The sequence below is a fragment of the Staurois parvus genome, unplaced genomic scaffold, assembly GCF_062004578.1.
Source record: "Staurois parvus isolate SC_StPar_1 unplaced genomic scaffold, SC_StPar_1.0 ptg000096l, whole genome shotgun sequence".
NCBI classification, from domain to species: domain Eukaryota; kingdom Metazoa; phylum Chordata; class Amphibia; order Anura; family Ranidae; genus Staurois; species Staurois parvus.
Genome location: NW_028317892.1, coordinates 16,477,622 through 16,494,352, shown reverse-complemented (window position 1 = coordinate 16,494,352; position 16,731 = coordinate 16,477,622). Strand labels below are relative to the sequence as shown.

The 16,731-nt window shown below is 42.6% G+C and overlaps 1 protein-coding gene across 1 annotated transcript in view; it reads right to left on the bottom strand.

Moving 5' to 3' along the window:
* SUSD1 (sushi domain containing 1) overlaps positions 1 to 16,731 on the bottom strand; it is a 259,310-nt gene that overhangs the window by 152,186 nt on the left and 90,393 nt on the right. The window contains exons 8-10 of the mRNA XM_089670946.1: positions 13,821 to 14,000; positions 5,878 to 6,057; positions 1,447 to 1,626 (exon numbers count right to left, since the gene is read on the bottom strand). Of these exons, the coding sequence (XP_089527072.1) occupies positions 1,447 to 1,626; positions 5,878 to 6,057; positions 13,821 to 14,000 (540 nt within the window). The remainder of the gene's footprint in view (positions 1 to 1,446; positions 1,627 to 5,877; positions 6,058 to 13,820; positions 14,001 to 16,731) is intronic.

The following is a 16,731-nucleotide window of genomic DNA, read 5'->3' as shown; positions in this document are numbered from 1 at the left end:
ACAAGCCAGCAATGGCTTGTAGACAAAGGAACCAAAATGGAAGTGACAAAATCCTCAACGCTTCTGTTTTCTGATGTCACACAGTGGGAGCAACAAGATTAGTACCTCTCACTGTGTTTGGAGAAGTCAAAGAGAAGAGATAGACATCATTCTACCCCTGTACAAATCATTATTAAGACCTCACCTGGAATATGCAGCTCAGTTTTTGGTGCCAATTCACAAAAAGAACATTGGGGAACTGGGGAAAGTACAGAGAAGGGCAACCAAACTGATAAGAGGCATGGAGGAGCTCAGCTATGAGGAAAGATTAGAGAACTAAAATTATTCTCTCTTGAGAAGAGGAGGCGCAAATTGGATCATGCTTTGATGGGTTCTTTTGCCTTCCTCTGGATCAACTGTGGGCATAGGATTATGACTTTTTTTTTTTTTAATGGTTGAACAGGATGGACTTTTGTCTTTTTTCAGCCAGACTAACTATGTAACTGGTAGCATCCTTATTGCCTGATGCTCGGGAGAGCCAGGCAAAGGCGGCAGTAGGAGGGGGTGGGACCCCCTTCCACTGTCTGTAGAAGTAATCCAGAGGCATCTTAGCCACTAGGATTACTTTTATAGTGAAGAGAAGAAGAAAATAAAATGATATCTTTATCATTGCTGCAGCTGCAGTAATGACCAATATATCACCTTTCCAATCTAGCGACATACCAGTTTGTTGCTGGTCATCAAGTTTATAACTACAAGAGAGAAAAGTCAGGTTACCAAGCTGGCTGTGCTGTCTATCAGGGCTATTTAAATCTCAGGGTAGAATAGATAGAAATAAAAACAGACAGATGAAATACTTTAGCTCCCATTTACAGCATGTATTTCAATTGTGTATAAATCAGTTTGCCTGAAGTTCAGCTTTAATGAAGATATGTCATTTTTTAAAGTTTTATATATACTTGTAAATGAGATTCGCTCATTGTAAATATATTTATAAATATGTTTTACTGTATTCAAAAATCTTATTTATATAGATTGTAAAAAATATGCATGCATATGAGGGGCAGCTGTATAGCACAAAAAAATGTTTGCCCATGGTCCAATCAATATTAAAGTTGTCCTGATGAGAGGTCCACTTTAACAGTCTTGACAACAAATAATATGAATATTAACTGTTTTGTAGCTACCCAAATGAGTCCAGTATATAGCCTGCATCTTCGATGTAAACAGGCATACTCCTGTCAAGGTAGGAACATGTTTTGCCCTTGTTGGAGCCTCAGAATTCTGGACTCTACTGTACAGTTTTAAATGGAAAGAAAGCCCTGAGTCCAGACAACATGTAAAAACACATTTGAATCCATGGTGCAGTTAGTCTAGAGAGACGGTTCAAAGCATTTGTACAAATGGCAAGGACAGATTTACAATTATCTACCATACAAAAAAGGGTAAACAGCCATAACAAAATACCTGTACATGTTAGATTCAGTGCTTCCCAAGTAGAATTCATCAGGCATTGGGAAAAATTCCTTTCTCCATTATCTCTGAATCCAGGTTTACATTTATAATATATATAGCTTCCCATGGTGCTTTCATTATTCCAAATCCAGTCAGCATGTTCAATAGTTAAAGGAAATCCACAGTCAACCTCTCCAGTGAAAAAAAACATACAATTATTTTACTTAAAGCTCAAGTTAATTTTTTTTTTATTTTAAGTTTTGGATTAAAAAAGTAAATATTTCTATTTAATCTTTTTGCTGTCCAAGAGTCTGTTGGGGATATTTTACCTCACTTCCTATTCCTCTCATGGTTTGAAATAGAAGGACAAGTATTGAGGGGAGCAATGTTACCAGGACAGGATGTCAAAGAGAGTAAAAATGACCTCGCAGGAGCTTCAGACCATTCCTCATTTTACTGAAAAAATTTTATCGATTGCTGTCTGTACTCCAGTTTGAGATATTTCTCATAACTTCCTGTCTAGAGAGGAAGTGAGGGAAAATCTTAGGGCGCATACAGTACTCAATAAAAACCTGAAAGAACCAGAACCATTCAGAGGTAATCATTCATCTGAATCCAAAACAGTCTTTCAACAATAGTTGAAACAGGGCCGGATCTAGCTGGTCTGATGTGGGGGTGCAATAAAAAATGTCAGGGGGGAAGAGGATTGGAGGTCAGCAGTTTGCAGGGAGCCAGCAGGGCAAAGGATGGGAAGTCAGCAGAAGAGTGTACAGGAATCAGTAGGGCAGAGGACAGTGGTCAGAAAGGCAGTGTACAGGGGCCACTGCTGACAGGGCAGTCTGGGCACAGGCAGCAGAGTTATTCCTCCACACACAGCACATTGCTGAAGTTTGATTCCTTTACACAGCCATATTCTGCATGATGTGTAGCTGGCTACTGCAGCTGCACTGGTATTCCGATCAGGGAATTTCACAGGTCAGAACTGCAACGTAGCAGCCAGTTACACACTGCAGATCAAAATAAATACAATAAGTTAACTCAAATAAATAAAAGCTGCTGCAAACATGTGAAATGTGTGCTCATCATACAAAATGTATAAATATGTGTATAATGTTGTCCAAAAACACCTGTGTGAAAAATAAAACATGAAAGTACAAATAAAAAAAACAGGCCAAGGAATAAGAAGAAACAACTCTTCAAAAAGTCTTGGTGGAAAAGACCATATACAGTATCTCACAGAAGTGAGTACACCCCTCACATTTTTGTAAATATTTTATTATATCTTTTCATGTGACAACACTGAAGAAATGACACTTTACGACAATGTAAAGTAGTGAGTGTACAGCTTGTATTACAGTGTAAATTTGCTGTCCCCTCAATATACCTCAACACACAGCCATCAATGTCTAAACCGCTGACAACAAAAGTGAGTACACCCCTAAGTGAAAATGTCCAAATTGGGCCCAAAGTGTCAATATTTTGTGTGGCCACCATTATTTTCCAGCACTGCCTTAACCCTCTTGGGCATGGAGTTCACCAGAGTTTCCCAGGTTGCCACTGGAGTCCTCTTCCAGTCCTCCAAGATGACATCACGGAGCTGGTGGATGTTAGAGACCTTGCGCTCCTCCACCTTACATTTGAGGATGCCCCACAGATGCTCAATAGGGTTTAGGTCTGGAGACTTGCTTGGCCAGTCCATAACATTTTCCCTCAGCTTCTTTAGCAAGGCAGTGGTGGTCTTGGAGGTGTGTTTGGGGTCGTTATCATGTTGGAATACTGCCCTGCGGCCCAGTCTCCGAAGGGAGGTTTCAGTATGTCACAGTACATGTTGGCATTCATGGTTGCCTGAATGAACTGTAGCCCCCCAGTGCCGGCAGCACTCATGCAGCCCCGGACCATGACACTCCCACCACCATGCTTGACTGTAGGCAAGACACACTTGTCTTTGTACTCCTCACCTGGTTGCCGCCACACACGCTTGACACCATCTGAACCAAATAAGTTTATCTTGGTTTCATCAGACCACAGGACATGGTTTCAGTAATCCATGTCCTTAGTCTGCTTGTCTTAAGCAAACTGTTTGTGGGCTTTCTTGTGCATCATCTTTAGAAGAAGCTTCCTTCTGGGATGACAGCCATGCAGACCAATTTGATGCAGTGCTCTGATGTCACTCAAGCTCCTCCCTAAGAAGGAGGGAGGAGCTTGGGTGACATCAGAGTCGGAAAACGCCATCAGTCTAGTAGAAGACACATCGTACAGCTTTACTACTATCTATATACTGCAGTTTTTATACTGTTACCATGTCAGTGTATTTCAATAAATTTTTATGGGCTTTTAACAGACATGCTGCTCTATGGTCGCTTTATATGGTTGTTAAGTTCCATTTACAGAACCGGCCTTTTTGTTCAGAGGGCTTGTTGGAGGACACATTGGCCATATATAAGAGTGGGATTTTGCACAGAAGAGCAATTACTACATTACCCCCATTAGAAGGGGAGATGCCCTATTGAACTGTTTTCCTTATGGGTCCATATATGAAGGTGAGGGTCCATCTTTACCATATGCTCTCCGTGGTGGTGTATTCCTTTTAAAGATTTACAGCACTGGGATTGCGGGCTCACTCTCCAGTAGAAATATGGTCTTTTCCATCGAGACTTTTTGAAGAGTTGTTTCTTCTTATTCCTTGGACTTTTTATTTTATTTGGACTTTCATGTTTTATTTTTCACATAGGTGTTTTTGGACTTTATGTTTTATTGACAACCTGAGAAAATTACAGAACAGAATAATGGCACCCATATGTGTATATTGCTGCAATTTGGAATCACAGGCAGAATCACTGCTATTCCAGACTGCTATTCCAATTCGCCCCTTTAGTGGCAGAACATACCACAGAAGATGGTCATAGAGTGCAAACATAATACTAGAGATGGTCAGAGACTTCAGACATGATACAAGATATGGCCAGAGACTGCAGACATAATGCAGGAGAGGGTCAGGGACTGCAGACATGATACAAAAATGGCCAGAGACTGCACACATGATACAAGAGATGTCAGAGAATGTACACATGACACAGGAGATGGTCAGAGACTGCAGACATGATACACGATATGGCCAGAGACTTCAGACATAATACAGGAGAGGGTCAGGGACTGCAGACATGATACCAAAATGGCCAGAGACTGCACACATGATACAAGAGATGTCAGAGACTGCACACATGACAGAGGAAATGGTCAGAGACTGCAGACATGGTACAGGAGATGGTCAGAGACTGCAGACATGATACAAGAGATGGTCAGAGACTGCAAACATACCACAGGAGATGGTCAGAGATTACAAGCATGTTACAAGTGTGTTCTAGAGGTGAGTGGTGTTCTCCCAGTGTGGAAAAACATCAGTCACTGCCCTATATGTGAACAGGGCCTTACAAAATATAACAGTTACAGAAAGCACAGTTAGGAGGACAGTAAATGGTTAATAAGCCTGTGAAGCTGCCAGCCTGACCAGGCTAAATCCTGCAAAGGCAACATAAAAGGAAACCATCAAACAAATCATAGAGGGCTCACACATGACTCTACCAGAAACAGCTCTATATAAAAAGCTGAAAGCCATCACTAATGATGTGTGACCGCTTCCATGTAATTGTAATGCAGGCTGCAGTGACTTCAATAAGTTTAATGATCAGTGTGTACACTCATCCATCTAGTGTACAGCTTGCTAGTGGCAAGAGGAGGAGCAACTCACCAGCAGTCCCTCCCTCCTACACAGATTAGCAGAGCTATTGGTTAACATGCTGCTCATCCAGAAATACAATCATTTACAGGTGGTTGGCAACACTGGGGGCAATTAGCTTTGGGAGGGCGCAAATTAAATCTGGGGGGGGGGCATAGCCCACCCCAGCACCCCCCCGAGATCCGACCATGAGTTGAAATGTTAATTAAACGAAAACCCTCTACAGTAGCAGATAAAAGAATAAAAGTAAACAGCAACAACAAAGTATGGCTCTTGTTCTCCAAAGGGGAGTTGTCATGTTTCACATGACTGTCATATGCCTTTAAGAGTTTTCTATATTTTGTTTCTGCTCCTCCCTTTCCTTTGGTTTAGTTTATGCTGTATAGATATCCCACTCCTTTTCCCAGTAAGGCATTGCAGTAAGCCTCATGGCAAGAAGCAGAGCACATTATGATCTTTTGATCTTCTATATTTTGCAAGAGTGCTGATAAATAAATGACATTGGCAGAATGATTAGTTTTCTCCCATTAAAGTGCTGTTTAAGTTTACCTGAATATGTCTTTTAGGAAAAAATTAGTGCCTCATTTTCTGCTAGCAATACCGCATGAGCAGGGGCAGCTCGACCCCGAGACCTTGTACCAATGCACCAGGCTTACAGTCATAGCAAGCAAAAACTAGATGCAATAAAAATGCAAGATGTGCATTACCTATACAGAGGAAAGTTGGGATTTCCCATGATTCATTGAAGGTGCATCTTGACACATGCCAAATATCGGGATTATAAAAGCCTTTCAGACACATATATTGTACTTCACACCCAAGGTTTGTGGATCCATTCCACACTCTTTTTGTATTGGGCAGTGATGGTGGCTGTCCACAGTTAATTTCTTAATGAAAAATAAATAGCATAGTCATTAGTGGAGTAAGTAAAACAATTGACACACAGTTAAAAAGGGACAGCAGGAAGAAAAGAAAGTGATTTATAATTATATAAATATCTCCTAAAAATAAAAAAGGCATTATTTGGTATTTTACTTGCAGTAAAAGTTGTAAAATATATTAAATAAAGGAATAATGTCACCCTTATTCTCCTGCAGTGCTAGGTCTGGAGAGTCTAGAACCCATTTGGATAAAACAGTAAGTGGGTCTATGGGGAAGGCCAGTAAAACTGCCCATAGAGTTAAAGCAGACCTTCACCCTGGTTCACCTCTCTCTACCATCCCATTTCTCCTCTTCTATCAAAAATCTGCGAATAAATGCAAATCTATTGCAAATGCGCCATGTTATGGGGGCTGTGGCTTTCTCCTTCTCTACTTGGGACTTGAAGCCAGCTCCCTGATAATACCCATCATCAGGAAGTCAGCTGCAAGAACCAGGATATGACAGCCAGCACCCTGATTATTTCAAAGAAGAGGATGGTGGTGATTTTTTTTTGTGTATGTGGATTACCCAGTGAAAAAGTGTGTGATTGTAGGGGGGGAGTGAATTTCCTCCTAAAACATTTACTGTTTTTGGCTTGATCTGGAAATAATGGTCTATAGAGCAGGGATTCAATCCTCGGCCAGTCCCTCTCTAACCATCTATGGGCAGGCTGTTTGCACCAAGTCAATCCATCAATTGACTTGAACCCAATCAACCCATTGATCGACTTGTACCCATGTCAATCCATTGATTGACTTGGGTACAACCAACATGTTGGATTTTTACATGCGATTATTGCCAGTAGCTATAGCCACTAGCAATATTCACTGTGTTCACCAGGCAGGGACAACTGACTGTGTTGATGGGGGAATATAGTGATTTTCTTTCCTTCAACTCGTGGTTGCAGGAAAGAAAATCACATCTTCCATTGTCTGCTTAATGAGAATCTGTCACAGGATGAGCAAAGTGCAGCAGGTATAAAGTGCAGGCTTCTGGGGATGCTTCTACATGTATCCAGCAACAATCCTGGCCTTCCTGGCCAACTGTAGAGGCACCCTGACATGCAAAGCTACTATAATTCTGGGTTCATATCTGCAGGAGTTTTTACATTTCTATTTAACTAGTTGCCGACCGCAGATAGCTGAATGACGGCTAAACTGCGGCCGGCCAGTTCTGAGTGGACATCATATGACGTCCTCCCAGAACGCGCTCTCCTGCGCGCCCCACGGGGCGCGCACCCGGCGATCTCCGTGATCGCTGTGTTCTACGGACACAGCTGATCACGTGATGTGGTAAAAGGCCAATCATACCGGCCTTTTACCACGTGATCAGCGGTGTCCAATGACACGCTGATCACAGGGAAATGCAAGTGCCGGTTCTCGGCTGCACTTTCCTCACGCTGTCAGATCGTGAGGAAAGTACTGCCGAGAACCGGCAGTTGTCAGAGCGGGGATCGGCACCGATCATCAGGGCACTGATGATCAGTGCCCTGATGATCGGTGCCCAGCAATGCCACCCGCAAGTTCCGCCCACCTGTGCCCAGCAGTGCGCCCACTAGCTCCGCCCACCTGTGCCCAGCAGTGCACCCACCTGTGCCCAGCAGTGCACCCACCTGTGCCACTCTGCAGTGTCACACACCTGTGCCCAGAAGTGCCACCTACCTGTGCCCAGCAGTGCCACCCACCTATGCCCACCCACCTGTGCCCACCAGTGCCACCCACCTGTGCCCACCCACCAGTGCTGCCCACCAGTGCCACCCACCAGTGCAGCCCAGCAGTGCTGCCAGTCAGTGCCACCAGTCAGTGCCCATGGGGTTGTGCCAGTCAGTGCCACCAGTCAGTGCCCAGCAGTGATGCCAGTCAGTGCCGTCTATCAGTACCCATCATCAGTGTCACCTATCAGTGCCGCCTATCAGTGCTGCATATTAGTGCCGCCTATCCGTGCCACCTCATTAGTACTGCCTATCAGTGCCCTTTAGTGCTGCCTATCAGTGCCCATCAGTGCCGCCTATCAGTGCGCATCAGTGCTGCCTCATCAATGCACATCAGTGAAGGAGAAAAAATACCTGTTTGAAAAATTTTATAATAGAAACAAAGAAACTTTTTTTTTTTTTTCAAATTTTTTGCACTTTTTTAATTTATAGCGCAAAAAGTAAAGCGCCCAGTGGTGATTAAATACCACCAAAAGAAAGCTCTATTTGTGAGAAAAAAATGATCAAAATTTCATATGGGTACAATGTTGCATGACCGCGCAATTGTCAATCAAAGTGCGGCAGCGCTGAAAGCTGAAAATTGGCCTGGTAAATAAGGGGGTATAAGTGCCCGGTAGGCAAGTGGTTAAAGGAATGATATGCGATTATTAGGTCTAAAGATAGTCAGAATGGGTGCAAATGTCTAAGCACCCTCAGAGATTTAGGTATTGTACTCACAATTGACATAAATGTCAAAGGCACATCACAAAGAACACCGGTGTCCAATCCACACTACATGTAAATCCGCAATGGGAACCCTGGACTTCCAACAGGCTAACTTGTTTCGAGGGCTTAGCCTGTTCTTCAGAGCTCTGAGCCAGGTTGGCTCTGACGAAGAGGCTAAGCCCTCAAAACGTGTTAGCATGTTTATTGAGCCATTTGGAAGCATGTGAAAATGCTGTTTGCCTGGCTGTGGGTGCTGCAAGGGGGAAATAGGTCAGAAATCCAGCAGCTCCCTCAGGGGTAGCACTACATATTGTTGATATCTGCAGGGATTTCATGGTAGCTTTAAAATCTCTGTTATATTTTTACCACAGTAATCAGTAGCTTTAAAGGAGGTATTTAAACTGACAGTTTAGTATAGACATATGACATTTTTTTATTCTTAACAGTGCTAATCACCTGCATCCTCTTGCAGATATTTCCTTCCTACATGCACTCAGTCCAATATCGGCTATACATCACTGCTGTACCAGCTTCCTGACAGTGACACCAGTGTACCATGTCTGCATCTGTTTTTTAATAAAGCTGGAGAGTGCAAACTCAGGCTCACTTTTGCATAGAAACCAATCAGCTTCCAGGTTTTATTTCCAAAGCTTCATTGAACAAGCTGAGGTTAAAAGCTGACTGGTTTCTATGCAGAAGTGAGCCTGATTTTGCACTCTCCATCTTTAGTAAATAAACTCCACTGTGTGTCAGCACAGCCTCTCATAGTCTCCCCCAGGAATGCATGTAATAGGTTAACCGCTTGCCGCCCTACCACTGTGTATATACGTGTGCAGGGCGGCACTCAGGCGCAAGACCACGTTTTAAAACGGGTTCCGCGCTCCCGCCGTTCTCGCCATCAGGGGGCGCGCGCGCGCGCTCCCGCCGACCCGCGGGTGACACGATTCGATCCCGGAGGGATCAATCATTAGATTTCAGCCAGTGATGTCTGGCTGAAATCAGATGATCGGTCCGTCCTATCCTGTCCTGTGTTGATATTTACACAGGACAGGATATGATGTCATTCTTCTCTGCCTGGACACATTCCGCTCCAGACAGAGAAGAAGACACAGTAAAAGTGAGTACAAAGCACTACACTAACAGTTAGAACACACCTAGGTCACATTTAACCCCCTTATCGCCCCTCCCCAGTTAACCCCTTCACTGCCCTGTCACCAATGTCACTGATCAGTGAAGCGATTTTTACTGATCACTGTATCAGTGTCGCTGGCAACTTCCGATAGAGTTAGTGCCCCTCCCAGATAGCGCCAGTTTGCCCGCCAGTACACCAGTAATCCCGTTTAACCCCTTGATCGCCCCCCCCCCAGTTAACCCCTTCACTGCCCTGTCACCAGTCTTACTGATCAGTGAACCAATTTTTACTGATCACTGTATCAGTGTCGCTGGCGACTTCCGATAGTGTTAGCGCCCCTCCCAGATAGCGCCAGATTGCCCGCCAGTACACCAGTAATCCCGTTTAACCCCTTGATCGCCCCCCCCCAGTTAACCTCTTCACTGCCCTGTCACCAGTGTCACTGATCAGTGAACCAATTTTTACTGATCACTGTATCAGTGTCGCTGGCGACTTCCGATAGTGTTAGCGCCCCTCCCAGGTAGCGCCAGATTGCCCGCTAGTACACCAGTAATCCCATTTAACCCCTTAATCTCCCCCCCCAGTTAACCCCTTCACTGCCCTGTCACCAGTGTCACTGATCAGTGAACCGATTTTTACTGATCACTCTATCAGTGTCGCTGGCGACTTCCGATAGTGTTAGCGCCCCTCCCAGATAGCGCCAGATTGCCCGCTAATACACCAATAATCCCATCTAACCCCTTAATCTCCCCCCCCCCCAGTTAACCCCTTCACTGCCCTGTCACCAGTGTCACTGATCAGTGAACGTATTTTTACTGATCACTGTATCAGTGTCGCTGGCGACTTCCGATAGTGTTAGCGCCCCTCCCAGATAGCGCCAGTTTGCCCGCTAGTGCACCAGAAATCCCATTTAACCCCTTGATTGCCCCCCTCCCCCCCAGTTAACCCCTTCACTGCCCTGTCACCTGTGTCATTGATTACAGTGAACAGATTTTTACTGATCACTGTATTAGTGTCACTGGTGACTTCCGATAGTGTTAGCGCCCCTCCCAGATAGCGCCAGTTTGCCCGCTAATGCACGGGATTTTTTTTATCAAAAACATGTAGCAGAATACATTTTGGCTTAAATTTATGACTAACTTTGAGTTTACGATATATTTTTTATAGCTGAAAGTAGAAAATATTGTTTTTTTAAAACATTTTCGTGGTTTTTTTGTTTATAGCGCAAAAAATAAAAAGCGTACAGGTGATCAAATACCACCAAAAGAAAGCTCTATTTGTGTGAAAAAAGGACGTAAATTTCGTTTGGGTACAGCATTGCATGACCGCGCAGTTATCATTTGAATTAGTGCAACACTGTATAGCAAAAAAAGGCATAAATTACAGTATCTATACCATAGTTTGTAGACGCTATAACTTTCACACAAAGCAATCAATATACACTTATTGGGATTTTGTTTTACCAAAACATGTAGCAGAATACATTTTGGCTTAAATTGATGACTAACTTTGAGTTTACGATATATTTTTTATAGCTGAAAGTAGAAAATATTGTTTTTTTTCAAAATTTTCGTGGTTGTTTTGTTTATAGCGCAAAAAATAAAAAGTGCACAGGTGATAAAATACCACCAAAAGAAAGCTCTATTTGTGTGAAAAAAAGGACGTAAATTTTGTTTGGGTACAGCATTGCATGACCGCGCAATTATCATTTGAATTAGTGCAGCGCCAAACAGCAAAAAAAGGCCTGGTCATTAAGGGGGGTAAATCCTCAGGTGCTCAAGTGGTTAACAACACAGCATAATTGAGAGACAGTTCTCACCCCATAAAGGAAAGCACTTGAGCAAAAACTTTCACAACAGGATCATTAGGTATTATCCTATTGAAAGTTGAAGATTTTAAAAAGACTGGAGAGGTGGCAGAAGATATGGGCAAATCCCACCAACTCAAATATGGAAGAGTCACAACCCAAAAGTAAGAGGGGAGGAAAGGGAGAGGAAAAGAAGGGGGGCGATACTGGGGAAAAAAAGAGAGGAGCAGGAAGAACAAAAAAAGGAGTAGAGAATGGCTGGTCAGTAAGATAGAGTTCCTGCAGGCAACAATTTGCCAGGAATATCCAGACTGGTTGGTTGTAGATTCAGAAAAGCATAAGACCACCACGGGGCCCATACATTGAGGAAGTAAGGCTGGGAGTTGTGGAGAATGCTGGTCATCTTTTCGTGGATCATTAAGCCCGTCAAGATTCTCTTCACCTCTGCAAACAAGACACAGGGTTTTTTTCTAGGCCCTGGCTATTGCACGTTTGGCAGCTATGAAAAAAACTATTTCTGCTGATAGAAGAAGAGGCCTAGGATTGGGCAGTGGAGGAGCGCTAGCTTAGCATCTTTATGAATGGATATGCAAAAAATGGTAAATAGAAGGCCAAAGAACCTCGACCAGAACCCCATCAGGCGGGGGCAGAACAACCAGATATGGATCTTGTCTCCATGCTGACCGCAACCCCACCAGCAACTATCACTATATGACGGGTTCGAGTTAGCAGTGCAGGCCATTACCCAGTACCAGTGAAGAAGGCATTTGTAAGCAGCTTCCAGTGTGACAGTACTGAAGGAGCATTTTCCTATACTAGACCTGGCTTTGCTCCAATCCTTAGGGTTAATAGATAATACGATAAATCCAGTTCTCATCTGGAGATATATGGGAGGGACAAGGAGGAGCCGCAGGCATTTAGATAAGAATAGACCACGGAAATGGTGCCGGGGGCACCAGGAGAGTGCAAGCAAGTATGTTCAAAGGCTGTTTTCTGAAATGGATGAGAGGAACTGCACCCGAGAGAGGCCATCCAATGGCGAAGCTGTATATAGCAGAAAATTCAGAGGGGGTGCCTCATGGTTCTCCTGAAGCAAGGACCAGGAAGGGAAAGTATGAGATCCCAGAAAATAACGGACCTGTGAGAACCCATGGGGAGACCACCACGAGAAAGCGTGTGGTTGTTCGATTCCTGGTAGGAATAAGCGGTTATACAGGAGCGGAAGAAGAGGACGGCATGGGGAAATCAGGTTCCCTGAATTCCAAACCGAGTCCCAAAGTGGTTTAATAAATTTTAATTGGATTTTACAGTATAAAAGCACATGATGTAAATGGTCTTGAAATAATCAACGCCATGGTGCCAAAACACCCATACACTAAACAACAGATTACAATGAATAAATTTAGCAGGTAAAGTTTTTTTCAGCATTAAGATATGTATAAATATTGGTTCAGAAGAAGGAAAATAAAGAAAAGAAACACAAGACAAAAAGGTCTATCCCTACCAACAGCCATACCAGCAAGAAGAAAATGCTTGCACCATGGGTACCATACAGCCGAGTATTTTTGCATTGTTACGCTTGCCTCCACCTTCTCATGTAGCATTGTTTGTGTGAGCCAAGATTTAACCTCGGCTATAGAAAGAGTAGAAGATTTCCATGTTTCCATGTCCCACCAGAGTAGTTAGGATGGAAAATATTACTGACTAAAAGCGCTGAACTAGTGGGCAGGTCCACCACATATGAAAAAAGATAACCAATTGTCACAACCTGAGGAAACGTAAGGGGGAACCAGACACAAATTTAGCTATTCTGAGAGGCACCATATACCATTGCGTCAAGACCTTATAATTCGCTTCTACAGCTAGTGCATTGTGTGAGGAGGTCCTCTTTTTATTTGGGACCAGTTTTCCTTGTTTAAATCAATCCCATGGTAAGCCATCCATTGGTGAGTGTAGGTTGGAGGTTGGAGTGAGGTGAGCAGCATATTTTAAATAAGCGCCATCATCCCTGGGGAGTGTAAGTCCCAAGGGCATTTGCTTTCAAATGGGGATGGGCGCAATTGTCCATCTGGAAGCTTAACATAGTGCTCTAGAAAGTGTTTAATTTGAAGGTAATGATATGATTCAGTTGGGGGCAGTTTTAAGGTTTGTTGTAATAAGGAAAATAGGAGGGACTTTGTTGGGGGTAACAACATGAGAGACCTGGGTGACCCCCAACTTGGACTGTGCTTGGAAACTAGGGGGAGAGGTTTGGACCTACTTCAAAATAATTTTGATGTTTCTTTTGGCCCTTTGTTAATGTATGTCTCTGATTTCTGAACAATACACTATTTAATATATATTAGACTGTATAGATTGTAGTCAGGAACCTTACCTCGGCATGCAAGATTAGCACCGTCCCATTTCCCATCTTCATTACATGTAGCAATCTCACTCCCACTAGCCATGATGTAACCAGGTAAACATGTAAAAATTAGCGTACTTCCATATGTAGTGTTCTGTAACCGCACTGCCATTGCATTTTGAATCGAAGGTGAAGGTCCACAATCTGCAACTGATACCATTACTTTAATAATTACTACCTAAAATTACATATTCAGTACAGTCTATATATCAATTATTTTTAGATAGAAACAAAATTCTTGCAAGTCTTAAATTCTGGTGTAATTAAAGCAGCACTCCACCCAAAAGGGGAAGTTCCGCTTTAAGAACTGCTCCCCCGCTCCCCATTAAGGATTGGCACCTTTGGGGAGCGGGTACCCAAATGTGACAGGTACCCGCTCCCACTTCCGGTCCGCCTAGGCCTAGGCAATTGGAAACGGAAGGTGTCCTCCCTCCCTCCCTGTAGTCTTTTGGGACACGTGACAGGTCCCAGAAGACTACATGACCATTCACGAAGCGCAGCGCTACTTGCGCATGCGCAGTGGGTACCCGGCTGTAAAGCAGCAAGTTATCACAGCCGGGTGCCCACGGTGAAGATGCCGGCCTCCTGGAATCCAGAACGGCCAGTGAAATGAGCTGCGGGGGACACACCACGGGACCGAGGGACAGGTAAGTGGCTGTTTTTTTAAAAGTCAGCAGTTGTAGCAGTTGTAGCTGCTGACTTCTATTTTTTGATAGGTTGAGTGGAACTCCGCTTTAATTTCAAAACTATGTTGTACTATTTAAGCTTCTTATAAGCACAAGTGAGTTGGCATCTATGTCTAATTTTCAAATATTTCAGAGGGGACATTTCCTCTCAGTAGTCTATGCATTTATCACTTCTAATAAAAAAACATACCAATGGTATTAGGCTCCCTGAGCTAAACTATTCAGTTATTTATTGATGTATCTATTTATCACACACTATGCAGAATTGATTGCCCCAGTGCCAATACACAACCCTTGAGCCTCGTGGGGCCTGCAAGCGCTCCATGTGCATTACACTCTAGACCTCTGTTTAGCCTTGCACACCGAATCACAGCAGTCCAGTTGGCTATCAGAGATAGGTGTAGTCCAGCACTAAGCCCAGAATCTGAATCAGTCAGCTTCTGGGCTTATTAACATTCTATGAATCATTTTCTGAATGTTTCGATACTGGTCTTAAAAGTTCAAATATGGTGCCACATCCATAATTTAATACAAATCTGTAAGCATACTGTTGATAATAAGGGACTTTTAAAGCTCCATGATTAAACAACAATCACTGTTAAAATAGAATTTTATTTCTTGATTATCCGTTGTAAAAAACGTAGATAAAATATCCTATACAAAATGACAACAAGCTATATACTTGACAAGGGAAACAGCTTCATCTATGTTACAGAACATTATCTCCAACATTTTGCATAACCCCTGTATGGCCCCAATGCTTTTCAATTTACAATGTGAATCTTCTTCAGTGAAAAAAAAGGGAAGGAACAGTAGAAGCTTTTATAAGAGAAAATAGTGTATTGTATAGACAAACTGATCATTACATAGTAAACAATCCTTGTAAAAAAATCAAGATAACTTATATAACCATTTGTCAATTAAAAACAATCTTTTCACAAGACTTCTCCAAAGTCACTGACGCAAAAGGGCCCCTCACATAAAAACTAGTAAGAGAGAAAATTATACAAAATGTTGACCAAAACCTCTAAAATAACCTGATCAATATAATATGTGGATAAATACTTGTAATTTAAGGAAATTGTCAGAGGATGGTGGACTGCAATCAGTTAAGCTCCAAAGAATTAAGAAAGGGCTTTATGCCACTATATAACATGGTTACCTGCAGGGCAAGAGATGACTGTAGTGAGGCTTCAATGTTAATCAGGTAAATATAATCAATGTAGTTGACGGGGGGAAGGGGGAAACAAAAACAAAAAACTACCTGAGACTGAAACAGGTCTATATGAGGGTTAATGCTCATGGGCAGGTGAAGCATGTAGTTGAAATTACACCTTAGTGCCAGTGGTGGAATAGCCATTTTAGAACCTTCAAAATAAAAATAGATAAACAGGGTAAAAAGGAGGACGTTTTTAAACTATAAAATAAGCACAGAAGACCAACACCATCTCTTACAGCAATTAGAGACCATACTCATGGTCCATTAAGTCTCTCACATAATTTGCCTCTATTGAATTATGCATACATGAAAATGGGTCCCAAGTCATAAATCTCTCATTGCATGTATTGTCTTCTTGCAAAAAAGAGGTTTTATCATTAGGCCTAAGTTTTTGTCCCACTGCTGGCACTAATCAATTTGAAATTTTAAAGGATCTTCAACTTTTTGCCTGTAAAATTAGCTTATGATAAGTCTGAGGATGAACCAACAAAAGAAAAGCTCTCTATGAGGGAAAGTAAAGCATTGCGATATATCACTCTACTATATGAGGAAAGTAATTCTCCCGATTGAATTAATGATCTTGATTTGCGGACATCACTCCAGGCACATATAGAATCTGAACAACAGATTGAATATCATTTTAAAAAGAAATCTGATTTCTTTCAAGAAGTTTATTCAAATCCCAGTGTAGCAGCTTTTTTAAAATGTGATGGCCTTGTGTATATATAGCTAGCTGCTAGACTTAAAATTTGTCTTGGGATGCGTGGAGCATGGTGGACTGCTAGATTGGTACCTGGCACTTTTCATGTATGTAAAATACAGTAGAGGCAAATTATGTGAGACTTATGGACCATGATTATGGTCTCTAATTGCTGTATGAGATGGTGTTGGTCTTCTGTGCTTATTTTATGGTTTAAAAACCTCCACCTTTTTTTACCTCTTTTTATTTATTTAATTTTTATTTTGAAGGTTATTT